Source organism: Lasioglossum baleicum, chromosome 1 (genome assembly GCF_051020765.1).
Source record: "Lasioglossum baleicum chromosome 1, iyLasBale1, whole genome shotgun sequence".
NCBI lineage: Eukaryota > Metazoa > Arthropoda > Insecta > Hymenoptera > Halictidae > Lasioglossum > Lasioglossum baleicum.
In genome coordinates this window covers 19,579,839-19,607,835 of record NC_134929.1, presented here as the reverse complement: position 1 = coordinate 19,607,835, position 27,997 = coordinate 19,579,839, and the positions used below count along the sequence as shown (strand labels likewise).

Here is a 27,997-nt window from a genome sequence, read left to right as displayed (position 1 = left end):
CCATTTAAAACAAAAAGAATTTCAAAGTGAAGATGCAGTATATCTTCTGGTTGAAATTATTCGAGAAAGGATTTCAATTTCGTTTGGCTCCCGTTTCTTCCAACTAATGCAGACAATCTTTATTTTATACAGTTTGGAGCAAAACTGATCACACACACTTTCAATCAGAATAACTTTTTCATGAATGCACCAAACGATTTCAATTTCTCTGTAAGGCTAGATAAATTAGTTTAGTAAAAAATCCATTTGGTCGTTACTGCGAAATACAATAGTAGAAATTGATTTTTACGACTTTTTTAGCTGGGCCAATAACGAAAATTTAAAAGATGTGTTTGATCACTTCGTATGAATTATATACACTCCGAAAATTTCATTGAAATTGGTTAATTGGTTCACGAGTTATAAACGATCAAAAGTGGTAAAAAGGCCGAAAATCTTGAAAAATTGTAATTTTTACCATTTTTGATCGTTTATAACTCGTAAACCAATTAAACAATTTCAATGAAATTTTCTGAGCGTATACATTCATACGAGTTGACCAAACACATCTTTTAAAGTTTCGTTTTTGGCCCAGCTAAAAAATTGATTTTTACTATTGTTTTTCACAATTCCGACCAGATGTATATTTTCAACATATTTTTGATATGTCATTTACTAAATGAAGTCTTCTAGCCTCACAGAGAAATTGAAGTCCTTTGGTCCATTCATAAAAAGGTTATTCTGATTTAAAGTGTGTTGAATCAGTTATGCTCCTAACTGTAGGGAGACGATATTAATTCAATTATAAAACCCCATTGTTTCTAATGACCTTTCTCTGAGACTGTTAACGCATTTGTGACATTTTTCTTATTGAAATTACTCTTTCTTTCTGACAAGTTAGACTTACTTGTTTCATTCTGCTGGATGCTACAGGTCCTAATAAAATTTACAATGTTTCAGGATATACACTAAATTGGTTCCTAAACCCAGAATGTGATTGACACGTCGGTCAAACATTTCCGGAACCGTTTCAAGACACGATTTGCAACAAGAACATTCGGAGAACGAGATAACACTGCGTATATTCGTGTGCAGGGAAGAATTCGATTTTTGCAACCGGTTACACGATCCGGCCCCATTCACTGTAGGATCGCGCACGTGTGCGCGTCCATACGGGATTAAGATACAGCTGTTCGCGTTTGTTTCGCCGTTTTAATAATTTGTCGGTGAAAGAAAAAGAAAAAGTGCGGAGGGGAACGGTCTCGCGCGCGCGCGGCCCATTTGAATGCGTTACAAGCTCAGAAACGCGAACGTGTTCCACGGTCGGCGGGTATCGTGTAATCTGTTTATCGTGCCCGTCCAGTTGCTTTCAGGACGTCGATGCGCACCGAATTAACGTTTTATTGCCGGCAGGTAGAGAGAGAGAGAGAGAGAGAGAGAGAGAGAGAGAGAGAGAGAGAGAGAGAGAGAGAGAGAGAGAGAGAGAGAGAGAGAGAGAGAGAGAGAGAGAGCGAGGAGGGGGGAGGAGACGCAGGTAGAGCTAAGCGGTAGATGTGCGTTCGTTACTTCGGGCGAGCCTCGCGTGCTGTTAATGCCCGGGTCCAGGATGTATAAAAGTGGATCAATTAAGAATTCGAGGGAACAATCGCTTATTACAATTTTCTCATCCTTGAGACGTAACCGAGTGCGCATAATTATTCGACAAAAAAAAGGTGAAAAAAGAAAGGAAACGTTCGATTCACCATGTACGAGGGTAGTGGATGGTTTTTCGGGGGAGAAATAAATTGCCGAGAGAGTGGGGGGGGGACGGAGGAGGCTAATTCATTAGACTCATCGGCGATCGGGGGAAATATCTTCCGGAACTTCTCGCGATAGAATCTTTAATGCCGTCGCGAGCGAGGCCACTCTCTTACGGAATAATTTAACAAGCGGAAGCACCTTTAATCACGAAGTTTTTCGTCCCCACCCCCATCAAACTCAACCCCGGTTACGCTTGCCTCACTCTCTCTTCCCCTCCCTTCGTCGAGTTTGCAATAATTTCCTTTTTCGTGTCTCCGGGAAAAAAAGTCCGGAGGGGAACAGTGGTCGCTTGAAAGAGGTTCAAAGCGAGTGACGAACGAATTACCGGGAAGTTTACCAATCCTGCGCGCACTTTTGCCCTCTCTCTCTCTCGCTCACTTCGTCCTTTACTCCCTCTCTCTTTCTCTGAACCGATTCCCCACCATCCTCGACCAGCTCGTCTTTTTTATATATTAATCCCACCGCAACAACCCGCTGATAATCTTGGAAAGGGCTGTTTTAAATTGGCTCCTTTGACGCGATACGCCGCGCGATGAATTTCATATCGGAATAATTTTCGAGCATCCCTCCTTCCGCTCCTCCCTGCCAGTCGACCGTCCCCTTTTTCTTCCTTTTGCAAAACCGTCGTTTTCAGCCCCAGCTCGGCGAACGGTTATGTCATCCACGCTCTAAACGCCAGCGGGTAACTAGGCGACTCGATCGAGGATAGAGCAAGAGACTGCTGATATTTATTCGAAGCAAAAATGTTCGAAAATGTTCAAAAATGTCATTCCTCCTTCCATCATTTTAGTGAATTGAAAGTATATGTACATTCTTAGCACTTTGCACTCGGAGCTGTTTTAACTCGAAAATAGAACTTCCACTTAATTCCACATTATCCAGAATTTCTGCATCAAACGTGTCGTCAAACGAACACAATCTACGAGCATATTAAATTCGTCTGATTCTGATTTTGATCGATGTTGTAAAATCACTGTCGTAACAGAGGTGTATGGTTTGCGAAAATGTCTGCAACAATTTCGCCGTCGCGAAATTTCCTGGCGCGATAACGCCGCTCCGCGGCCGCTAATTGTCGTTTTTCACGTCCGTTTCCTCGTTTTAAGCCGTCGTAGCCGGTCGCCGGGCCGACATTTTATCGCTAACGAGTGCTAGTAGTTTAACGACACTCTCGGCGACTTAATTGGCTACCGGTGGATTCATCATGGCCGGGAGAGACGACTACCCGTGAAACTTTTGTTTCTCGGGCCGCATCGACGTTGCGATTAGCTCTCTCGCGCGATTCTCTTCTCCTCGCCTCTCTCTCGTTCGCATTGCCGCACCGCGCCGTCCCGCAGGTGATTAATGTCCGGCAAACGATCCACGGTGATGAACGCAATGACAAATCGCCGCCACGGCCGGCTAATGTCGTAAAAATTACGATTTCTGCGTGACGGCGAGACATTGTTCCGCGGGAGGGAACGAGAGCGCTCCGGGAAAGTGATAATAGAAACGTTACGCGATCGCGCGCCGATCGCAAAATTATCAGTTCGTCGAAAAACGGGGAAAAACAATCGTCACGGATAAATTAGCTGCGAAATGGCCGCGAAAAATGACCAATTATCAACTGGATGAAATGGAAAAGAAATCGACGATCTGGCCAAAGCAATCTCGTAAAATTGTCCGTATTTTACAGGGGAAAAAGCAATTCTTGTGGAACAGGAAAATTGTTAACTGCGAAACTGCGACGTAAAATGGCAACGATCAGCTGCATTGAAAATCGAGGATGCTACAAAAATAACTTCCCGGCGGTTGTCACCGTCACACGAGAGCAGAAAAATCGCAGGCGGAGAAACGACCGCGAAAAACGGCAATTATCTCGTAACACAGCGTCGCGGCATCAGGAAGCCGTCCGGATTCGCGCAATAATGAAATTATTACATAAAGCCGGGCTCTCGGACCTGGCTCGTTCGTGCACAACTCCTTATCTTCGCGTTCCCTTCACCTCGACCCCTCCCTCGTTCGTTTTTCCCTTAATCAATCCATGTAACCACCGATCTTTATCTCTCGAAAGCTCTCGATTCGGAGGGAAAAAGAACAAGAAGGAACGAGAGAAAAGAACGAACCCGCGGCGTATAGCAGACGCGAGGCGCAAATAACGCGAGCGGTTGTTCGCGCACCGCTGGATTACAATTTCAATTCGGTGTATTACACGGCAAACGGGAAGCTGTTCCAGGAAACGGTAACTTATAATTTTCTCAGATCTTGATCGTCAAATTAAGGCCATCGTTACGTGCCGCGCTCGCCGCCGCTCCGCAGCGCCGCGGGATTCGCGAGACATAAATACCGAACGATACGCGCGCGGCCTAATCAGCGCATTGTTCTAAATGCGGCGAACAAGCGAACAAGCGCCTTAATTCGAGCCTAAACAGTCGGTGCTCCGCGGCGAGGAAAAACCTGTCGGCTTTCTTGTCGGTGCTAATGAACTTCGCGGCCGCGTTTGGAGACAGTCCGGATAATTGAAACAAACATTAAGATCGCTGATGCTCTCGAAAACAAGACACAGTAAACATACCATCTAAGAAAATCCCTCGGGACCGTACTGTTTCTTAGATCTTACAGTTCTACAATATTTTTGTGACCTCGATCTTTCACGACTACAAAATGATGGTGCTTAACACTATCCACAGGTTCGAACATCAATTTTTTGAAACATTCATTCCAATCGATGGGTAAAAATTGTCTAATGAATCACGATGATCGTCTTCTTAGATCGTGCAGTAAGAAGAAGCCGCTTAAAGATTTGTTGTGTGTCACGCGAGAGATCGACAGACGTTTGCAGTCGTTAACGCGGTGTAAAATGTGGTTGTTTAAAAATCCTACAACACTTATGTGTCATTTCCAGCCAATTGAAGTAATTCAGGAAAGAGATAAGTGTCCCGTATCTTGCAATTTTTCTTTCGCATAGAGATCCGCATGAAGATCTAACGATTAGCTAGAGCGCAGAATATATTCGTCGCGGAGAATATAATGGCTGTTCCATTAAAAACGTCTTGCTCTGTTATATAAATGTTCCGGCGGAGAAGCGACGCTTGTCGCGTACATAGACCGCGGGGTTTAATGAACGATCGCGGGGACCGGAAGCGTGGAACTCGGTGAAAGCAACGCAATCCCATTTCGCGGATTCCGGGTGTCTTTGAGGAGAGGATCACGGCGCGGCCGTGTGTTCGCGCACCGGGTTCCACAACAATTAACCGATGGCAATTAAGACATCTAAATTAATTCATTATAAACAAGCCAGATATTCCGTAGCGAGCGAAGCACACGTAATTGCCCGGATTCTCACAAGCCGCAACAGAATAGAGGCACCAAGAGAGAGAGAGAGAGAGAGAGAAGGAGAATCCTCGTCGCTCGGTTACCCACTCCCGCGCAAACCACCAACCAACACGCTCCACCTTCATGTACACGTGCAATTCACGAACACCTGGACGCGCTCGCTCCGGTAATAGCAACAATTACTTTATTTTACCATCTTCCCGGTTCTCAAACGAGCGGGCACCCAGGCGATTTCATTTCCTCGCATTTTAAAATATCCGCCACGGGAGAACAAACCCAGGACTTTCTTTTCTCGCCGACCAACGACCAACACAGCCGACGGAAATCAAAATTCTCAGATTTTCACGGTTCGCTTCTGTTTCGCGCCACACTTTTTCTTTCTCGATTATTATCCCTTTTCGTGATGCAAATTGCTAAATCGGTCTATACTCCAGCGTTTCGAAATTACGACGAACAGAACCTTGTTGCCTTCATCCTTTGAAGGATGAAAAAAAGTGTAATGATTTCATCAATATTATCTTGAAATAAGCACTTAAATAATTCCTGCAACGCACGGGTGTTTTCTATCGGTGATAGTATAATTTATCGCAAACACCACTTCATTACTAGATGCCAAAATGACCAGTTTCGGACTTGTTACTTTGTAATTATACCGCGATCGCAGAGATTGTAAAAACCACGACGAACTTGCTGAAAGAATTTTTTTACTGTACCTGAGAAAAGAAAAAATTATATACCGTGTTGGCAATTTCTTCAATTGAACTTCATTGATTGCTTAATAGCATTTTTACACGACGTTGTTAGACCTAATTAAAGCAACGTTCCCAGTAAAGTTTTCACTTTAATTATATATGATTACGTTACATAAAAACGCCATTAAAAGACTAATAAAATCGCGAACACTCGCGAGCTGTTGCAAATCAAAATCGACGTATGCGCTGGCGATTTGGTAGAAAACATCGCAAATTATTCCAACATTTTTGTTAAAACCATGACAATTTTATTACTTACCAAATTTTTCAGTGTCAGATCTACACAATCGAAATACGTCTTTTAAAAAAGCTAAGGTTAATACTTATTCATTGTATTCTTAATTCAGCGTACAGGTTCGAAGAAAGGAACGAGCGCACCCTTACAATAATTCTAACCGTAAAGCTGTAGAACCCGTGATTTCGACGAATGGAGGAAGTTCCAGCGTGGAAGTATTGGGCAAACCATAATGATCTCGGCGTTAATCGTATTTTAGTATCTTTTCGACCGGGCCGAGACGCGTCCATAATAATTCGGGCCGCGAAGAAGCGGTTCGTAATCTCTCGGTCTCGATCGTGTAATTATTTCAATTAAAAGCTAACGGAATCGAGTGCCGGGCAAGTGGCAGGGGTTAAAGGCGTTGGTGTCGGCGTCGGCGGCGCGGCGGGATCGATTAAAGTAGCTTACACGGTGCGTTGGATTTTATAAATTCCCCGGTCATTAGCGGCACACCGAGGAAATGATAAAAATTAAACGCGTATGCGCGCCGCGCCGGTTTGCCGGCGCAAGACCCGGCGCGATTACAAACGCGCATTATTCTCGCTTTCCTCCTGGGAAAGTTAAGGCATCGAGCGTGTTAATTATAATGAACGTTAAGTAACCGCCGCTGCATACGCGGGGCACATACACTGCACGACGGTGCAGCAGCGTCGGCGTCGGCCGCGCCGCTATTATCGTTTGTACCGAGCAACAAAATCGCGCAGTCCTGCATCGCATCGGGGAAAGCAGTTTACAGCTTGTTACTTATCGCGATGGAGTGCACTAATGCGGTAATGCACGAGAAATCCTATCGACCGGCAAATCTACCATGAATCGAGCATAACGATGTTCGAAACGGTGCACAACGCCGCGCCGCGTAATGCGTTTTTCGCAATTTCTTGCCGGGCTCGCCGTAATTTTCACCCCGCGATTCGCTCACCATTCCGCACCGAAATCCACAGCTTTTCTTCCCTTTGCAGTCGGAGCTATCTTAACTCGAAAATTAAACATTTCTTGCCACCCGGAGTAATTACATTTATGCTTAACTGTAATACAATACTTAAATGTGTAGTAACTGATTAGATACCAACGTATTTGGTGATGTAAACAAATGTGAATCATAACTTTGTTATAACTAGACTGCGGATCTTTATGCAAAATAAAAAATGTTTGCATTGATTGCAAGACACAGGAGCCAAATAAAAATTTCATTCTTCTTTTGATGATCTTGTTAAGGTGAAACTAATACACCGGTGGCCGCAAAATCTTTTTAAGGATGTTCTGGAGGGGTACAATGGGAGACAAAAGTACGAGAAATTCGAAATTCATCAATATATTGGCAATGAAAGCCATTCATGAGTATATTTTGCATTAAAAAATAGATTAATTTAAAAAGCTTTTGTTTAATTAGTGAATTTCAAGGGATACCACCACTTCTCCCGGCCGCGCGTCTCGCTCCCCGTGGCGGCCGTAGTGTCGTATCCCTTGAAAATGCCTTCGATCGAGCAAAAATTTGCCCATGCGTGATGTAAAACATAGAACTATGAACTACATATACGAAAGTCAAAACAGCGGAAGCGAGTGGTCGGCGTGCAGTCTCGGTGCGGTCTAGTGTGCGCCTACCTTAAATTTGACGTTTTGTAACAGTTCATAATTTTTTGCTCTGTAACTGTTTAGTGAATCCTAATAAATTTTGAACATAATTAATTACATCATTTTTACTATATATATTAAAAAAACAGGAGTTTCTAGTTGCGTTTTTTCAAGGTTTAAATAGGGTTTGAAGTGGAATTTTATGAATTCTCCATAAGAAGACGTGTTAAAATGTGAAAACTTTAAGTTGCTATAATTCCTAAACGGTGTAGTGAATCGAACCCAAACTTTGGTAATTGCATTAATTTAGTAAGAATTATATCTTGTCAAATTTTCAAAAATTTTGTTGCGTTTTTATATGCCTCCAGAACATCCTTAATACCTCCACTGTTTTAAATTGTACGTACCCATTTTTGTCATATAAATGCAGTTATAAACTAGTTATAACAAATCGGATAAACAATGAAGTTTTCCTCTCGCCAGCTCGTTCGCCGTCTTCTCCCATTATTAAAGCCGACACGCGAACGATGAACCAATTCCTATCGCACGCACGCCCCGTGAAACACACGGAATAACGATACAACAAATTAGAACCCGTCACTGTTATCTGATCCGACGTGATTTAAACAACTCGTTTAACAGCGAACAAGTCTGCGCTTCCTCAACAAGCGATGTTCTCTTCCGAGCACGGGGTCTTTCGAAAAGTACGAGCTGGCTGCACAGCACCCAGACTTACACGGAAATTTCAGTTGCATATAACGCCGGTGGTCTTGCTTCATAATCGGATTGCGAATTTTCTGCGTTTGTGGTTACTAAATTCTTTTTTATAGGAATCACGCCATTTTTAAGATTATCCAGGGTTAATATAATCAGAGAATGAAAGGAAGTAAATGCTGTATAGTCTTTTCCTCGCAATTGATGCGGATAATTTTCATTTTCCACATGTTTCGTGTTCCGGAATACCTGGTTACTTTCGAATATTAATTACTAAACAAATATACACGATAGCGAAGTGAAACCTGTTTGAAAATGTAGCACATACTTGTTGAAGATACTCCATAACGTACAAATTTGCACGACTTCCTAAATCGTTGAAAATTTTGTAATAATCAAACACTGTTTGCAAGAGCTGTTCAAAGTGAAACCTGTCTCCAAGTCTGTCAACTATTAGCAAATTATACGTGACGTTCTAACAGGAAACAGAAAGAATGTTGCTCTGTTTCTTGCCTATTTACGTACCTATATCGACGGAAAGTCTGAAATCAACAGTTCAGTGTTTCGTGCGACAGTCCAATAAAGCGTTCGTTCGCATAAAAATGGTAATCGCGCAGATCGCAGCAGATTTCACTCGACCATCTTGCGGAAACATCTCCCGCTCGTCTTCCTGCCAACGCTGAAACGATTCCCTTCATTGTATCGAGAGGAAGAAACAAAGAGAGCGGGAGGGAGCGCGTTTGTCGACGTAAATCGCGCGTCGAACGTAACAGAGAGATTTAATTGCGTCGTTATCGGGATAATTGGAGCAATAATCGTGGTTTCGTACCGGGCACGTGTATCATTTTCCAATTACACGTTGTATTTCGTTTACCGATCGCTCGCATTCGCAGAGATAACGCGGACTATGCGCACTTCCAGTACGATTTCTCGGCTCCGTGACATACACACACATACACACACGGTGTTTTCGCCTCGATCGAGAGATCGAGATCGACATCGGGCTCGTTACGATAAAAAGTGGCGCACGGTCGTCGAAAACCGTGTCGAACGTAGACGATGATCGGTCCCGCGATAAATTATCCTTAATTCCGAGGGTGAAATCGCGGGGTCGAGGAGCGTCTCGTTCGCGGAATGGTTCGGCGAAAACGTTCGATACGCTCGCGTGATGCGCTTGCAGTGCATACACGATGTCGTCGCGGTGAAACACCTGCGAGGTGTTTCGAAAGCAGCGTAAATCGAGTGCCGATTGTGTCACGCGACTCGCGTAATCGACGGGCCGCGATCGACCACCGTTCGACCACCGAATCGGAATTCGACCGACGTCGAAAGTCAATCGTATGATCATGGAACTTCAGGCTATTGTCATTTACTATTCATTGTGCCGGATGAACTTGTTGGAAATGGATTGGGAAGGAAAATGGTTTCAGACAACAAGTAGGTATTAGAAAATTATAAGATAACGACATTGAATAAGAACAATGAATGGAATTGGAGTTGGAAAATGATGTGGAATCAAAGCACAGTATAATTCTAGAAAATCACAAGTATCGAAGACAATATGTATTTTGAATAATCCATGCTCGAGAAGGTCTTTAATATTTTTCTAAAAGAATCTTCACACGTTCGATAATTAGAATTTCTTTGTGGTTAACAATTTTCTAAGAGACACTGCAGGTCTATATAAACTCTAGCAGCTAAATATTCATAAGAGAGAAATAATTTCAAAGAAGAGCACAACATGCATATTTAGTAGTACTATCTTGTACAGCAAGTGGTTAAATAACAAAACAGATGAAGTATAGAGAAGATAGAAAGATTCATATAACTGAACTTTAGATTTTACCTGCGTAGCACGACAATGGAACGGCCAGCGTCGCAGCAAATTGTTCTCCTAGCGCAGCAGCCGAAAAGATCGTTAACCATCTGGAAATCGGTAATCGGCCGTGCTAATCGGCTCCCTTTATACCCGCTTAGTTTCTTTTTTCGAGGAGCACATTAGTCGCGCACTTTTTGCCGAAACGAAAAATGTGAACAGAAGGGTGTGGGCCAACTTCTGTTCATTTTCTGTAATTTTTTTCGTGTTCTCTGTCGCGTTAATCGGAGTCATGCTGCGCGCATCCCCCGGCGTAATGAGAATTATCCCCTTTCCTCGAAATCTCTCCTCTTCTCCTGAATTTTTCTCTTTCTTTCTTTTTTCCGGAGCATCGAAGCAAAGCACGAAACCCATTCGAACCGACGAACGGGATATATACTAATCGTACGGTTCATTACGAGCGCGCGCACGTTCGCGATGACTATGACTGATGCGGAGCCACGACGAATTGCGATGCGCATTACGAATAAATATCGCACTCTTTGCTCCGTGTCCCGTCTAATGTGCCTTGCGCCCAAGATGATTACCGCTTGGGTGGGTTTCGAAAACGGTCCCGCGGACAGGTCGCCGTTTAATTAAATATTCCGTGTCACGCGCGACGCTCGCGATTCCACGGCTGCCCGCGAAAACAATCTGTTCCACCCACACGCAAACGTGTCCGGGCCTCCCGAGAGAAACGAATCCGCGAGGAAAACGGATGTTCGTTGCGAGATGCAACGGCGCGGCGCGACCACGGCCACCTGCTCGATCTCTCGAACACGGCTAGATTCAATTAAATTATGCACGCCGGCGATTGCGGCCGCGCAGCGTCGCGTGCGTCCACGAGAGAAAACAACATTCGTCTTCTTAACCCCCGTGCGAATTTTCGGTCGGATACCTGCGGAACCTTTCAACTTCCCGCGATTCCACCGGTGTTCCGCACTGAATCGACCGGAATTGTCATGATTGAGTTTCGTTCGATCTGGAAGGTACACCGCGAGGAGGTTGCAATCCCAGATTAGTACCTCGGTAGATCACTCTACGATTTTTTTCACTGAGTTACACTAGCGTGAACGTGCATGCCAACAATTTCTCATCGAAAATTTAATTTCAGTTTGCATGCTTGGAGAAAATGAAAAATAGAAGAACGGTATCTCCAGGATTAATACCACGAGTAAATAAAGAAAACGCAGTAAAACCGGGGCACCTAATTTCTGGCACGAGGGTTGAACCGCGCAGGTAGGGATACAGGTAGGGCTGGAGTTTAGTACAACCATCCCCGAGGATGATGACCGTCTACTACCGGTAATTAGTGGCCGTAGCAGATCAGCGGGCGAATGTTCGGTTTCCGGTGTTAAACGATCGATCGGGACCGCTGACCGATTAATGGAAAGCCGAAATCTATCACGGAAATCCGTAATTCGGACTAATGGCGGCGGGCGCGAGAGGCAATTCAGCCGATTCCGGGGCTCGCCATCTATCTTCCGGCGCGCTGGTAGCGAAGAAAGAAGGCATAATTAAATTAAATTAAGCCCGGCTGAGCTCTCGGTCCCTCCTCCCTTCTCCCCTCTACACCCTTGATCCCTACCATTTCCAACATCGTCGTCCTACCAGCGACGATAGAAGTCCCGACGCCGCCTTTATTTGCAAGCAATTTGCGCTGCGCGGATCCCGCTGCAAAAAATCTGAAAATAATGCCGCCGTATTAATCATATCCCTCCGCCCTTATCCTTCGTCGTTCGCCGCTTCTGTTCTCTCCCTCCCCTCTCCCCTTCCGCTCTACGCACACCGGGATATTTGCGGCTGCAGTCGGTGCACCGAATGCACCCGGCATACTTACAAGCCTTACGCACCCCGTCCTCGCGTATTTACGACCAAAAAACTCCGTATCCGTGCTGGCCGTACTGACTGCAGAATTTAGTGCACCGTTCGTTGCACTGCGAAACGCCTGCGCTGCCCTTGTTGCACGTCTAGATCGTTGTGTTCTTCGTTTCGCACGCTTGTCTATGTACTTCATTAATTCGAGCTTTGTGTACCCTTAGCACTAGCCCTATTGAGGGATTTTTTTGACACGCGAAGAATTAGGTTGTTCCGAAAATTTCTTTCGTGATCGGAAGATTTATCTAGAATTATTCTAGGTCGAAAGAAATGTTTAAGGGGTTACGCCACCATGAGATTTTTAAAAAATCGATTTTTTTATATTTCCCATTACTTTAGAGTTCAGGGAATAATTTAAGACATGCTAGATGCAACAGCTCCCAAAAATAGCGAAATTACAGTGCTTAGAAGTTCGTGCGGCACAGTGCAGGTAGGTGGCGTTTCCAAGTCGAACTTTTCCTTCTTTTGCGTTTATCTCGAAACTACATTTTCAAGACTAGTGTAACAAATATCCCGGAAACTATACGTTCGATTTACTTCAAATTTGATACACATAATTTTAATAACATTCTCTATCGTATAGCGTAGGATTTTTTTTATACGATATCCCGATTGTTTATAATATATACTTGTTTGAAGTTCAATTTTTGTGGTAATAAAAAAATTTTTTTTTTAATTAAACCGACTTCGAAAAAACGCACTGAAAAGTATGAAATAATTTCCATTTAATTTATGTGAATACACATGAACTTAAATACAATACAATTTTCTCGGGGGCGGCGCAAAAATTAAAAATTTTCCGAATGACAGATGTTGCTGATTATGATTTCATTGGAATATGATGGACTTGCAAATCAGTAGGTGGGAACAGAAGATACATTAATATGTGAAAGCATGTAGATGAATTTAAGGATTTTCGTAATTTCCAGTGTCGAAAATTTTCAATTTTGCACCGCCTGCGAAAAGATTGTATTGTATTTAAGTTCGTGTGTATTCACATAAATTAAATGGAAATTATTTTTAGTGCATTTTTCCGAAGTCGGTTTAATTTCTTTTAATAAAAGTTTTTTATTTCACACTTTTTAATGGAACGAGCAGAATTTGTGGAACGGCATAGGATGGTTTTTCGGTCTTATTGTTTATTTGCAATAAAAACCGTAAAGAATGAAAAAATGCAAAATTTGTTTTCAAGGGACCAATCGGGAGACATACCCTATAAAATGCAGAAGGTTTCGTCCTGATTGGTCCATCCATCTCGGAGTAATTGGTGAAATAATTCATTTTTCGCAAATAAAATCGTAAGGAATAAAAAAATGCAAAATTTTTTTCACGGGACCACTCCGGGGACATATTCTACAAGATGCAAAAGATTTCGTTCCGATTGGTCCATCCATCTCGGCATAATCGGTGAACATACATAGAAAAAAAGCGAGAAAAAGGCACATACAGATCGAATTGAGTAACCTCCTCTTTTTTCGGAGTCGGTTAAAAATGAATTTTCATTTTCACTTTCCTCGCATTTCTACAAAAATGATTTTTTCTTAAAAACCCCACGCTACACACTATTTTTATATAAAATGTACACTATACATATATGCTTCAATGTATGCCCTAACCATATATCGTAATAAAATAATTGTCACATTCATACTTTCGGAGAAAAAAATTCGTAAACTTTGATGTCATTTCGGCCGCCTTAGGGTGGCGTAACCCCTTAATTTTCGAGTGAAAATAGCTCCGACTGCAAAGAGTTAAAATTACTTGGTCGGCTACACAAGGGTTAAGTATAATAGTTAATAGGTACCTGATCTTGACGAGTACGATACATCGAGTGTTTCTCACAATAAAGGTAAGAAACTGTACATTTCACACATTGTACACACAGGATATGTATTTCGAATAGAACAGAAACACTGTTAAAATTGTCGATGCGAACTTATGTACAAAAGAACGTTGGAATCCGCGGAATCGTGACTCGTCGCAGGTGCAATAAAGTCAGAACAGAGAGTCGCGAGGTATCGGTTCGCGGAAAGCCGTCGGTAACCTGATTTCGTTACGGTTAACCGTACGGTTAAAAGGAGGGTGCGTATTTACACGAGAGGTGGGAATCACGGCAAACGAAATCGCATTCTGTTTACCAGCCAGTCGAGGTGATAGTGCGATGCTCAGGATTTCTTTGGCTTCTTGACGGGCTCGAGGCCGCTTCCGTACTCAGAGGTGTTGAGCATCCGGACGTTCTTCAGCATGCCAGTCCTTGGCTGTTGTTCTCGTTGTTGTTGCTGCTGGTGTTGTCTCTTGGCGGACACCCCGTCGGGCCTGGAAATCGCACGGGCTTAATCGTCGCGTTAGTCCGAACCCGCAATTTTCGGTAATTCGACGTAAACGACATGTGGCGAGGACAGACAGCGCGGTAATCGAAAATCGGTAAAAACCGGGGCCCGAGCTCTCGAATACCAAGAGTGCAACACGCCTCGAGGGAATTCGGCACAAACAGCCGTGCCGAATTCACTCGTCCCGTGGTTTTTCTTCCGTCGATCCGTATCATTCGCTCCGTGTTCGCGGCCGTGCGAAATCGTCGAGGCGTTGGGCAAGGTAGCGGGATGTTCGATGCATTTGAATAGCTCGTGTGATCGGAAGAGGGAAAGGTTCATTTTGTACACTCCATCTAGTTGATGCACGCTCCAAAATGAGCATATTGAGTCTCAAGTTTGAAGTTAAAGATTGCAGCTGATCTCGATCGGACATGTCCAGCAAATATAATTACAATAAATTAATATAACTAACATCTTGAAAATGATATGGCCCGGCGAGTCTCAGATCATTAGCAGAATGAACTGGATGATCGCGATTTTCATCGATGAAGGAAGAAGATCAAGTATCAAGTGTCCCATGACACCGTGTGACACTGTAGGTCTTTCAGAAACTGAAGTTCGACCGAAGTGATCGAGTAGCAAAGTGCAAGAAACGGTGTTCAGGCGTGTTGACGCGCGGGGACATCGACGGTTCTCGTCCGGATATACATGTGAAGGCCAGGCACACACACAAACACGTGGATGAAACGAGCATAATCGCACCCACAGAGGCGTACACCGCGGGTCTCTCGATCCATTGGACCGTCAGCTCGGTGCCCGCCTTTCACCCATTAAAACGGACTTGTTCTCTCGCTACGGGCGGAGGGCACCCGTCGGGTACCCGTTCTGCGCGCCGAAAGCACGCCCATTCAAATCGCATTAAACAAGTCAATGCTGAATGCCGGCCGCGGGGTGAAACCCGCGAGCGACCCGAGTGTCGATCAGCCTTTTGATCGGCACCGTTCATTAGCGGCCTAATGAATAGCTGCTTCGAATAAGACGAGAACGCGCGCACGCTCTGCTCTGCGAGATTATAAGGCAGCAATCGTCGGGATAACTGCTCGGCATTGTGTTTCTGTTAAACTGCGTTCCATGAAAAATAGAACCATTTGTTTGAGGAGAGTCTGCGTAAAGAATCTTTGAAAATAATGTTCGTCAATAATTAATTAAATGTGCACTCATCGAGTATAGGGGTTAAACAAGAAGAACGCAGCTTCACACTGGCGGGCAGTCTAATTAGTCGATTGAATTGATAAGATCTGAAAAATGAACCGACGAGGAGAAAATCAGCTCGACGGTGTAAATGCGCTGGCGAGATTTCGACGAAGAGGGAGAGCGAGAGAGAGCGAGAGAGTGAAGGGAGGCTCGTGCTCGTCCCGTGGTTTCCGTAAATGGCGCAGCCAGGGCCGGAAGCAGCGGTCGCATCAGTCTGTTTAATAGCCGTATTGTATAATTATGAACAATGGCGAGATGGAGGGAGAGAGCGCGCGAGATAGAGAGAGTGAGAGAGGCAGAGCGGTCGGAGAGAGAACAGGAGAAGCCTGGAGAAGGGCAGAAGCCAGCCGAATGCCATGTGAAATGCATACTCGGCGAGATAGACAAAGAGAGAGAGAGACAGAGAGAGGGAGAGAGGTACTGGCGTTGACATTTACCAGAACGAGAGACAAGAGGGAACCGGAGCGAGATAGCGAACAAACGAGGATGAGCACGACGAGAGCCGTATGGCTTATGGCTGCCAGCCACCGTATACCACGTCCGCCCGTTCGTCGTACATGACGAATGACACAAAGCGACAGTTTTGACGTATCCAAGCTCTCTAGGAGCCACGGAGCTGTCCCGCAGAGAGTGCGTGCGGTGTGCGTGCGCTCTCCACGTGGTTGCGTCCGCCAGTTACCGTGAACCGAGGGAAACCGGGCTAGGAAGGGAGAAATCGGGCCGTATCGCGGTTAACACGCCAAGCCACGCATGAATCCGTCATTAATACTGCGAGCCTCTGACTCAAACGATCGCCAACCGGTCTCGGGCGAACCGTCCCCGTACAGGATCATGGCTTCCGGCCAGCCACCGGGATCATCCTGCATCGATCATTGCGGCTATCGATGATCTGACTCTCCGGCCTGAGACGCGTCCTTTTCGAACTGTCATACTACAAGTTGTCGTAACTGTTGTATGTATAGAGAAACATAGAGTACTCACCTCTCATTCGCCAGTTTGTTTTTGTGCTGCTGCTGGTTCGAGCTGCCCTCTTTCCCGCGAAATTTCTTGTCCATACCGCCGATTCGCTGAGGAGTCTCCCGCAATGCGAAACTCTTCGCGTAGTGGCCCAGGTGCAGCTCCTTCCGGTTGAACACCTCTCGCATGTCGCGAGGGTAGGATGAGTAGAAACGGATCCAGGAAGTGTACGCTGAAAATAGAAAGTAGAGGGTTCCAATATAAAAAGTTAATCTGTGAACCTTGCCAACCGCTGCTGCAGGGATTAGAAAATATATAGTATCATGCATAATTATGTTGCACTAAAAGATAATAATTAGATGACGTCGCTGGGGGAGACTTGTTGATCGTAACACAAGAATCGTACGAAAAGAAAATTTTCGATTGTATCTAAAATGATGAATGGGATTGATTGGACACTTCACTACGATAGGTGCCACGATTTTCTGTCCTGTTTCTCGTAGCATGCCGGTGGCCTTGTAAATGAGGCCACGTGCGCGCCGTAACGCAGCCATAATCATTGGCTGCGTGTTAGGCGCGCCCTTATTAATCGTGGTTCCATTAAGTTCGACGGGGTCCGCGGTTCTATGGGGTGTGTGCCCCCCAGCCGAGCTATTAAGAGGCATTAACGGGGGTCGAGTCAAGTGCTGTGGCTAATAGTCAGCCCCTTATAGTATATCCTCCCATAGCTTCTCTAGGTAGCTTGTTCGCGGGGGTGAGAACCTTGGGGGTTCACCGATCCTGAGAGAACTTGACATGTGCCAGTGTTACTGTCATTCCGTGCGAAAAATCTACCACGAAGTACGCTCACGGCCCGCTCTTTTGACGGATGAAGCTACTCGAATGTAGCTCACCCTTCGACTCGCTCGCTATCCAACTTGAAAGCTACAATTATCGATGGTGGCTGAAGCTCTGAGAGCTGCTCGACGACCAAGAAAAACCGTTTCGAGTGTTCTCGTACTCGTTACGCGATCTAACCCTTCGCGAGCATGCAGCCGCGAGCTGATTCGATCGAAAGTCGCACGTAAATCATCGGTTAGGCGGAAACGTTTGCTATTCAATCGAGGAACATGATGGAGAACATTTCGTTCTGTGTTGGCCATGATTTTGGACCTCATAGGTACCTTTAACACTAACTTTACATGTTGACGAGATATTTTTATTTTGCCATAAATGTCAACAGATACATTCCTGCCAGTTTTATAAAGTAATGTAAATTTCCAAATTCTGTGAAAGATCGTGAAGAGTACGGTCGTCGTTGCTGAGCAGTGAGTTAAGAGAAAAAAAAAAGGGAAGGGGTTTCCAGGGGCGAGCACTTTTGTGAAGGAGTCTTAAACGCCCTTAATTCCGATAATTCACGTGGCAGACCTTATGACCCGACATTTTCCGGCTGGATTTCCGTCTGCCTTCCATCCCGGAGCCGACTCTTAGGAAGAAACTCCGCGGAGATCTTTCTCCCGTGTTTCCCAACGTCGTCGCGAAAGGGAGAAATGTTTTTCTCCATTTAGCACATAAATCAGCCGCGGGGCGGTATCTCTCCAGCGGGAAACGCGACGCCAACCCGGAGGGGGTGGGAAGAGAGAGGGGGTCGCGTGGGGCGGCATTGTTCCTAAGTGATGTAACTGCGTCTTATTGTATTTGTATCCTGTATCGCATTGTTAAGAGTCTCTCGCCACAAAGCGTAAGTGGTTTTGGCGGAAGCCACATTCAGTGGTTGGATTGTGTCGGCCACCCCCGAACCGCCGAGGGTGTACAACCGGTGTACACCCTGTTCGATCTAACTCGAGACTCGAACTGTTTCTCTTCTGCAGATATCCGAGCGAAAATGCAGTGGTTCATCGAGTTGTTAAAACAAAATTTAGTTTCACCAACACTCTCGAAAGGCCCGAAACTTTATAAAGCTCGCCTGTTTTCATTATTTTTCTTGTGAAAATTTTGTCAACAGATTCGCGGCATTTTTCTGATCAAAATGAGTCCAAATCAATATTTAATCAACATAGTATATTTCTTGTTTATGTGGAAATATGAAACTTCGTTGATATTTTCTAAATGACATCGTACACTTGTATCATCACGAAGTAATTTTTGTTACACCATAAATAAGTAAGATTAGGGGAGCTCGAGTTAGCTCAGACACCCTGTATAGTGAAGTGGACGAATCTCTTAGGTCAGTGGCAGGGGTCGAAGTCTAGGGGGTTGTTCCATGGACTTGCGTCCGCTATTGAGGGCTGTTCGGATCTATTGGGGTGATAATGTTACGAATTAGCGAGATTTCCACTTCCCCGCACGCTGGCCTGCCCCTACATCGGTCAGGAATTAAATAAATTCATGGGAGTAGAAAAGGGCGTATTGTGTGGCCATACACTGGCCCATAACTCCATTCCTTTGAGAAAGCTTCCTCCTCTTGACGCGATCTTTATATTCTCGTTGACCTACTTGCGTCATTAGTAACAATACCATAAGTTCTACACATTTTTTTCACATTTTGTCACATGGTTTCAGCATATTTATCGCGGATGATCATTCCGGTCCTCCTTCGTGTTTGGCAGCGTTCAAGGGGCGGTGGGTGCAAGGCTGACCGTGATCCATTCCGAAACGTAAAATAAAGACCATAAATCTTTCTAAGAGGTTTCGGGGTTTCGCAGGTTGTCCCGCGTCAGGGGTGGCTTTACACGAAGGTTAGCCACGGTTTTTGAGCGCTTAGCCGCTCCAGATTTGAGTGACGGTACACAGTTAACCACTTGACCGTTCCTCTACGTGCCCCGGGTGATTGATAGATTAATTGTCGCCGGTGCACTCGCCCATGGGGGCGAACGGTGTACCATAGACGCACGGGGAACGGTTTCGGGAAAGAAAGATGGATAAGATACTCGAATCGATCGCCGTCTCTTCGCCAGATTTGCTCGCGTCTCATAAGGGCCAACGGGAATCGCCAATTTAACCTGCTACATCGTGCAAAAATTTCTTGAGCAAAAATGAACGATGTACAGCGAAAGGAGAAGCTTCGAGCTTTAAAATGAGACCAGGTTTATCGTTGTGCTATTTTTTAAAGCAAAATTATCAGAGTTCAGATGTTGAGGATTTGTCGAGAATATGAAATTTAATGTTGAAATATTCTTCGGTATATTCTTCACTGTATACTTTTCGAATCGAGAAATGGTAAATTTCTGAGCAGCCTTTTATCCACATTCTACGAAAGCACGAGACCGCGCAAAGATCGCCTAATCACGGCGACGCGGTCGCGAATACAAGCTCGACTCCCCTCGATCGGTGCCCGAACGATCGTGTCCTAATGGATTTATTATTGCAGCAAATAAATTCGGTGGCCTAACGACCCTAATAGGGAGGGCCGTGGCATGGCAAACAAGATCATCCTTCCTCGTCCATAGAGTATGTAAATATCGGAGCCGGAGAACTCGAACCGAGACAGAAGTGGAAGGCTCTCTCTACGAACGCGAGCGTATGGGGGTTGCTTTATATGCGAGTGGGGTGGCCCGGTTGGAATTGGCTTAGTGTAGCTACCCCCCGGGTTCGAAGTCAGCTCGCTTTCGTTCCGATCCAACTGAATCGGAATGGGCGCCGCTCCCTCATCCTTCGCTAAATTTCATGAGTACTTTGTGTTTCAACGGGAGAGCTGCCGCTCGGAATCGCGTTAACCGGAAGACCGTAAAGCTGATCCGGCTTTCTATTAAACCGCTTCCATTCGTTGTTACATCGAGCAGTGCGATCTTCCTAGAATCTACCTGCGCAATGCCTCTTTCCCATTCACCCGATCCATCGATCAGCGACGTCTTCATTTTTCTCCGCTCGCTTCGGCAATTACGCAGTTCAATGACATTTCCCAATTGCGTCGTTCGACCGACAAACACGCCCGATTGATAAACAGTCGAATTTGAGCGTCCGCGATATAAAAACGTAAAAATCATCCGACGATTTCTATCTTTTACCATCCCTCGTGATTCTCTCACACTAGCCTACGTAGAACAGGTGAGAAATACTACAATCGTTGTCACGCACCCTGTAATTCTGGCATTATCAAGTTATAAATAGACTGCGGATTTTTACGCAAAATAAAAATTGCCTGCATTAATTGCAAGACATAAGAGCTATACCAGGACGGTAAAAATGTCTGGTTCCTAATTTATTACAGTGTACAATTGTATAATTAAAAATTCCGCTTACCCTTCATCGCCTTGCCGCGAAGTTTCGACTCCTCGAGCACCAAGTTCTCGAACTCGTTCTGCAACGCAATCGCCGCACCATGAGCAGAGTTGTGCTTACACAGGGGAGTCAGAAGCTTGCCGAGCACGTCGTCCATGCTCTCCTGTTTGATTCGAATGCGCCTGGACTCGAGCATTCGAACAAACTCGATCTCGACCGGGGTCAGGAAGATCGTCGCCGATCCGGAGGAACCGGCTCGCGCAGTTCTGCCGATTCTGTGCACGTAATCCCTTGCTGAAATCGGCCCGGTATACTGCACCACGGTGTCCACCATCGGCAGGTCCAATCCCCGAGATGCTACATCCTGGCGAGACAGAAACAAACGCGTTTCGTCAGCTAATCAACTCGAATACAATAATTAATATCCAGGCTTGAGATAGTCTACCCAGACTTATTTGTAAGGGTGAAATCCATTTAGCTGGGTTTAATAACTAAATGAATGTCTGAATTTCTAATGATCGACGAGTCGATGTGTTAAGGATAAAAACTGGACAAATAATGGCGACTTTTTGGCAACAATTAAGACAATTCGTAATAGAGGACAGGTTTCTACATTTTTGCAGCGCGTCTAGGCTAATTCTCCGGCTTCCGACGATAGTCAAAGCGATTCTGACAGCGTTATTGAGTAGCGCTGGCAAGCCGGAGTACAGCGCGCGCGATCAAGCCAGGTACAAATGTCTTACAAACCGCGTCGATTTCTCGTTTTGTACAAAGGTGAACGCGCGCGGCTGGCAGTGGGCGCCCGCTGCGGGACCCCAACGGCGAACGTTTGAGCACGGCCCTGATTTCCTTGCGTTCGGTTAACCAATGATTTACCGAACCGAGCACACATCGAGGTTCTGCTTGACGGCCCTGGAGACTAATCCCGGACCACCAGTGGGGGGCGGGCGTTCTGGCCCCGAAAATTCTTTCGCGGCACGATACGGACGCGTCTCGACTTCTATCTTTCCTTTCTCGACGGCTTTTTTTATCCTTTCTTCTCTTTTTTATTGAATTAATTCGACGCCGGTCTACGACGCCGGCGACTCAGGCGCCGGGGTGAAGGATCCGTAGACTACAAAAATAAAGATCGATGCATTCTTCTGCACGATACTCCCAGCAGCGTTGTGATCGTTGTAACAAAACTTTCTTCTTTTTTAATTATCTTTTAAGGAAACACTCGCGAGCGTGTCGGTGAAGTTTTTCTGATTAGAACGAGTACAAACATGATACAGTTCGAAGAATCAAATTTTAATCTGGCTTCTGTTTGTAGCAATTAATGAAAAAATTTGTCGAAAGTATTTACGAATTTGTTGAAAGTATTTACCGAAGTGTTCGTTGATAATAGACGGTAATAATTTTCAAAAACTGTTCATATTATGAATGTATAGTCAATGTACAGAAAATCATCCTGTGTTATTGAGACCGTCTCGATGTCCGATGTTTCTCGGACTGGTTCGAGATCGAGTTCGTGATCGGGATAATTGATCGTGGAATGGGAGTAGGCTCGATTAGGATTTACCGAAAAAGATGGCTCGATAATGCGAGCCGGTCGGAGCAACGCCTACGTGTGCTTCGCATGGAACAAGCATCGCAGTTGCCACCGGCGCGATATAATGTAGCGAAAACAGGGACGAGGAGCGATCGATGGCAGCGATTAAGACAAACGATCGTTTAGGGGAGAGAGGCCGCGATCGTGGCCCGTAGGATCGAGAACGGATCGTCCGCTCAAAACATCTCACTCGGGCCATAGATCACCCCGTGAATCCGGATCCACCACCGCTGAGAGCCGCGGAACATTCCATCCGCGGGGGCTCTCGTGAGTTTTCAACGTGGAAATTAATAACGCTGCCATAGAATCCTCCGTGCGAGTGACGCCGGTGAAATGTGGCCGGCTGCCATCGTTTGTTCATGCCCCGGGCCCCGAAAGACGATCCAAAATTTCACCGGAAAGTCAGCTTGCGAAACTGTTCGATCAACGGACTGACCAACTCTGGAGAAAGTCTCCCGGAGAAAGGAGAGAAGCCTAGGAAACAAGATTGATATCACGAACAAATAATAACCATGAAAGCAGCAGGGTTAGTAATAACAATAACAAGACCAATAATAAATCTCGCTATTGCTTTAAATTGTTAGTCGTTTCTGTCATAAATGTATAAAATCCGAAAATCCTGTCGAAATGTAAGAGCGAAGATTGCAACGATATTCTCGAACAGGTTGGAACGTTTTAATTCGTTCGAGCAGGTAGGCCGGACTTAAAACTCGAAATTTGATTTTTATCTCCGAACCGCCTTTGATTCGTGGGCCGTTTGGTACGCGCGTTCGGGTGTCCTTTAATCCGTCCATTCAGGGAACAGGTTGGCAATTAAACGGGCATCGGAAGAACAGGAACACCGACGGCGAGTCGCCGTGAAACACGCGTCAGATCGACGGCACCGCTCGCCTGATTAAAACGAATTAATCCTCCCCGCGAGCAAAGGTGTCATTCGTTGCGTGTCGCAGGGTATGAATTTTCGACTGGAACCTGAACTGTTGGCGTTATCCTGTGGCAGAGCTGGCATGCGAGCCTCGCGTTAACCGACCGGCAAGCGATAATGTTAATAACAATCGGTTTAATCATCGCTATTATTGAATCCCTCGGGACCGCTATCTCCCGACAAGATCGATCGCTTGTCCCGGTAGCTGCCGGCAATCTATTGGGATTAGATCTCCGAGAACCGGATACGATTAAACTTGCAACTGTTGTAAAATTGTTGTTTGTGTGCTAAAGTAAAGCTAAGTTGGTTATTCTACTATGAATGTATTGGCAAGAGCGTTGATCAGGAGGGATCGCAAGGTTTCTAGCGGCGTTCGATCGTTTTCCAAGGTAATTAGCAAACGAAAGAGAGCGGTTCGGTAATTGCACGGTGCAGGAAGCGTCCTAGTTTCATACAGACGTGCACCAAAATTAGAGTGCGCGCGTATCGCGAGCATAGTTGCGATGCCGGAGGCGTAGTCCCTCGGCGGGATTCCTCCTGTGTTGGTAGCGGTATCGTTATTGTTAAGCATTCGCTATTTTACAAGTAGAAAACAATTAAAGAAGGGGCCGGCGCATAACGGGCGAGCAATCATAATTATACTCGTTACGAAGGCCTCATACGCGCGCGCATAATTTTTAACCTCCGGACGCAGCGTGGGTCCAGAGATATTAAATTCCGCCCTGAAAGAATAAGCCACGGGGTAATTTACTGCTCAGGGAGTGCCGTCGGCTATACCCCGGCTTTTCTTCTGTTCTTTCGTTCTCTTTGGTCCCGGCCCTCGCCATACTAATTCCCCGGCTCGTGGAGTGAGAACAGTGTCATCGCTTTCGTGCGACGTTACGCGAAACAATCGCAAAATTGTGCACCATGGATATATGTACAGGGTGGTCAGTAACTGGTGGTACAACCGGAAACTTCGTTTGAAAATTCGGTGAGCACATTACCGGTTCTACTTGTTACAAGACTGTCAGGATCATCAAAGTTATTCTATATTTTTACTTTTTTCACCACCAGTTACTGACCACCCTGTACATTACGCACACGAAAAACTCACCGTGCACAGGAGGACGCCGCTTCTTGCCTCTCGGAACGTTTTGAACGTTTCCGTGCGCTCCTTCTGCGTCATGCTGCCGTGCAGCCTGAAGAACTCCACGTCCACCAGAGGGTCCGAGTCCTCGTCCTCGTCGTCGACCGGTTTGCCCAGCACCGACGACAGAATTTCCGTGTGATAATCGACCATGTCCTGGGTGGCCATGAAGACCAGCACCTTGTGCTGCCCGTGACTCTATACAAAACGCAAACGCCGTTTAAATTTCCTATAGAAAGATAGTTACTGTCTTTAGAAGTCAAATCTTTAGAAGTCTCAGAAGTCTTTAAAGGTCTCTGGAGTCGATGGGTAACGATCGTTAAATATACGACTGCTTCAGGATTAAGAACTGAAACGGGAAGACCTACCTGACATTTTCCAGCGATGTAAGCGCTTAGGGTGACCATCCGCAGCTTAGGTGGAGTGACGATGTAAGTTTGCATCACGCTTTGAGGTACCACCAGGTCCTCGTTGACATCGCTGATCTCGTCACCAGTCAGCTTCAAATTGTCCTTCGCAGCGTCCACGAAGATTGGTCGCTCCATCGCGAGACCAGCTAGCTTTTCTACAGCTTGAGTCAACGTAGCAGAAAGCAGGATCGTTTGTGTCCGAGAGCCATCATTAACAGTCCCTTCATCCTCATCCTGATCATTTTCCTTTGTCGATGTAATCTTCTTTTGATCGCGCTTTTTGGATTTGACGAACGGCTCGTCGTCGTCGGAACCGTCTTCGCTGCTAGAATGGTACTCTTGTCGTTGATTCGCAACTTTGTTGGCGTTGTCTTCGGACTCGGAAACGTCCTGCGTTTTTTGGGACTTATCTGGGTCCTGGTCTAGAGCTTCGACCTCTTCTTCCGTGAATACTTTCTTCACGTTCTGTCGGAGCATCTTCATCGCGTCGTAATCTGTGTTCTCGCTCGGTGTGGACACCTTTAGAGCACTCACTATTCTGAAAGAAGAGTTAGTCCAACCCTTTGTAACTTTTTCAAGCCTTTAACAACAAACATTTTAATAATTAAATCACCTTATTAGTAGTCCTAAATTTTAGTGCATCAATTACAAAACACTGGAGTTACGTAAACATTTATTTCTTTCTTGAATAATTTTAATATGTTGAAAATAATATTGACTTTTTTGAATTCCTTGAATCTGTTGACTGTTTTAAATTGCACCTCCTCATTTCTGTCATAAATGCCTAAAATCCGCAGTCTACTTATGATATACATTGCCAGAGGACATACCCCGAAATATCTTTCTCGTAGCCCATGTCGAACATCCTATCAGCCTCGTCCAAAATGAAATACTTGACGTCCCCCAGCTTCAGGGCTTCAGTTCTCTGAATATGGTCCAACAATCTGCCAGGTGTGCCTACCAAGATATTACACCCCTTCCTCAACCTAGCTTTCTCAGCTTTCCTCTTTTCCCCCCCTGCCAAGTATCCTGGCACGATCCATGTAAACGGCTAGAATTGTACGAAAAACGATTGAATTATCATTCTATGAAAATAGAAGGAACCGACCTAATACATCTCTCACACATTAAGTTCCCTGTTACACTCACTTTTATCAATTTCAGGAAGCATTCGTACGTCTGCAGAGCCAGTTCCCTGGTTGGCACAACTACGAGAGCTTTCAAGCCACTATTCCTGTTCAACTTGGGCCTGATCTTGTGCAAGAACTCTACTATAGGTAAAGCATACGCTAAAGTCTTCCCAGACCCTGTCTGAGATCTGATGAGAACATCTTTTCCAGAGAGTATCCGAGGTATTGCTTTTTGCTGTACTATTGTCATCTCTGTGATGCTCATATTTTGCTTCAAATTGGAAATTGCAAAGGGATGCACGTTTAGGTCAGCAAATGTTGTTCCTGTGAAGACTGGCTCGTTTATCGGCTTCACCAGTCTCTGACCGATGTTCGGTATCTCTGGATTGTGACCGAAGAGAGAAGATACCTTCCCAGTTGACCTGTGAGAAGCATTTCCTCCTCTTTCATGTGTACGAGATATATCTGTGAATGTTTCTGAACGTTTCTTTTTCGTTTTCTTTTCTTTGTTTATTGTGGATGCTGATTTTTTTGGTTCGACGAGCTTCTTTTTCATTTTATTGCCTATTTTTTCTGTCGTGGATGAAGACTCTTTGGATTCTGCTAATTTAGGCTTCTTCTTTGGTACAACATCTTCATTTGTATCCACTTTCTTCAACGATTCCAATAAATTCAGTTCAGTGCTCTTAGAGTCTTGTTGCTTGGAAAATATGCTAGAGAGAGTCTTCTTGGAGTTCGCGTCTTTAATAGGCCTTTTCCTTGCTAATATTGTTGTACCAAAGTTCTCTTTTGTAACTTTGGTGAAGGATATTACAGGTGGTTTGTAGGTCTTGCTGTCCTTATTAGACGATGACTTATTTGCTTCTTTATCCTTGCTATCTACATTTAAAGGTGCTTTATCTACTTTCTGGCTAGACTTTTTTTGTTGAATTTCCCCGGGTGATAAATTAAATGTTACCTTTTTCTTAACCTTATTCCCTTTCAAAGGCTGACTAGCATTTCCTTTCAACTTTTTAGCAACAATGGCAGACAGAGACTTTTGTTTAACTCGTTTCTTTGGGCCGGCAGATACTGTGTTCGCAGATTTTGGTTTTATTGGAATGTTGCTGATAATCCTTGCTTTCTGTGTCTTATTCTTTTGTGCCCTCATTAAACTGATAATCGAGTCATCATTGTCTGCCTTGCTCTGTGTAAAAGGGCCAAGAAGGATGGGATTTTTAATTATAAAAGAAATATAAATGAAATATAAAAACCTAATACTACAAGCCTACTCGACAGAGAGTTCTGCAGCTCGGTCAACACACGATTACGCGAAGAGATTGTTCACAAAAATGATTTCGTTTTGGAACTTACAGCGATCAATTACAAAAATTAGAGAAAAGAAACTAGTAAACCACAATGAAACTAGCAAAATAGTTTGCTTCCACTAAATGAATACTGCGATAGACATAAAAATCAAATGCGCTAGACTAAAATCAACATGAGTGATAACATTTATCCAGATCAAACGATACATAATTTTGTAAGCATCGAAAGGGAGGTAATTCTACATCTTAATCTCAATCCTTGAATGACTAATACATTAACTTACTCCATAATTTTCATAGACAAACACCTTTCCACATTGTCCTAACCCATGAAAACGTCACTTACCTTCTGAGCAGCAGGCTCCGCGGAGATATTCAAAGAAATATCCATATCCTGCACAGTCATCCTTCACTCGATATTCCTCACGTTCTCCTGACGTCCTTTTTCGAAATCAAACCACCTGCAGCACAGAGATCTAGATCGAACAATAACGATATCGAAGAAAACACGAGAACTAACCTACAAGCACATGTGTCACTCGCACGCTACCGCTGAATTGATTAAAGCATCACTGCGCGTGCGCGGCTCGTAGCGCATTGGTTTCGAGGCTAAGTTTAAAACCGCGTTCGTTTGTTTTTCTGC

General features: G+C 44.9%; 1 protein-coding gene across 1 annotated transcript; it reads right to left on the bottom strand.

The window, feature by feature from the left end:
- Positions 1–1,430: 1,430 nt before the first annotated feature.
- On the bottom strand, positions 1,431–27,927 carry LOC143207266 (ATP-dependent DNA helicase DDX31). The gene is made up of 8 exons (XM_076420508.1): positions 27,701–27,927; positions 26,067–27,233; positions 25,748–25,968; positions 24,876–25,455; positions 24,475–24,705; positions 20,884–21,226; positions 16,687–16,894; positions 1,431–14,455 (listed from the first exon to the last, which is right to left on the bottom strand). The coding sequence occupies exons 1-8, from the start codon at positions 27,758–27,760 to the stop codon at positions 14,305–14,307; spliced, it is 2,961 nt and encodes a 986-aa protein (XP_076276623.1). The 5' UTR covers positions 27,761–27,927; the 3' UTR covers positions 1,431–14,304.
- Between the last annotated feature and the right edge of the window lie 70 nt (positions 27,928–27,997).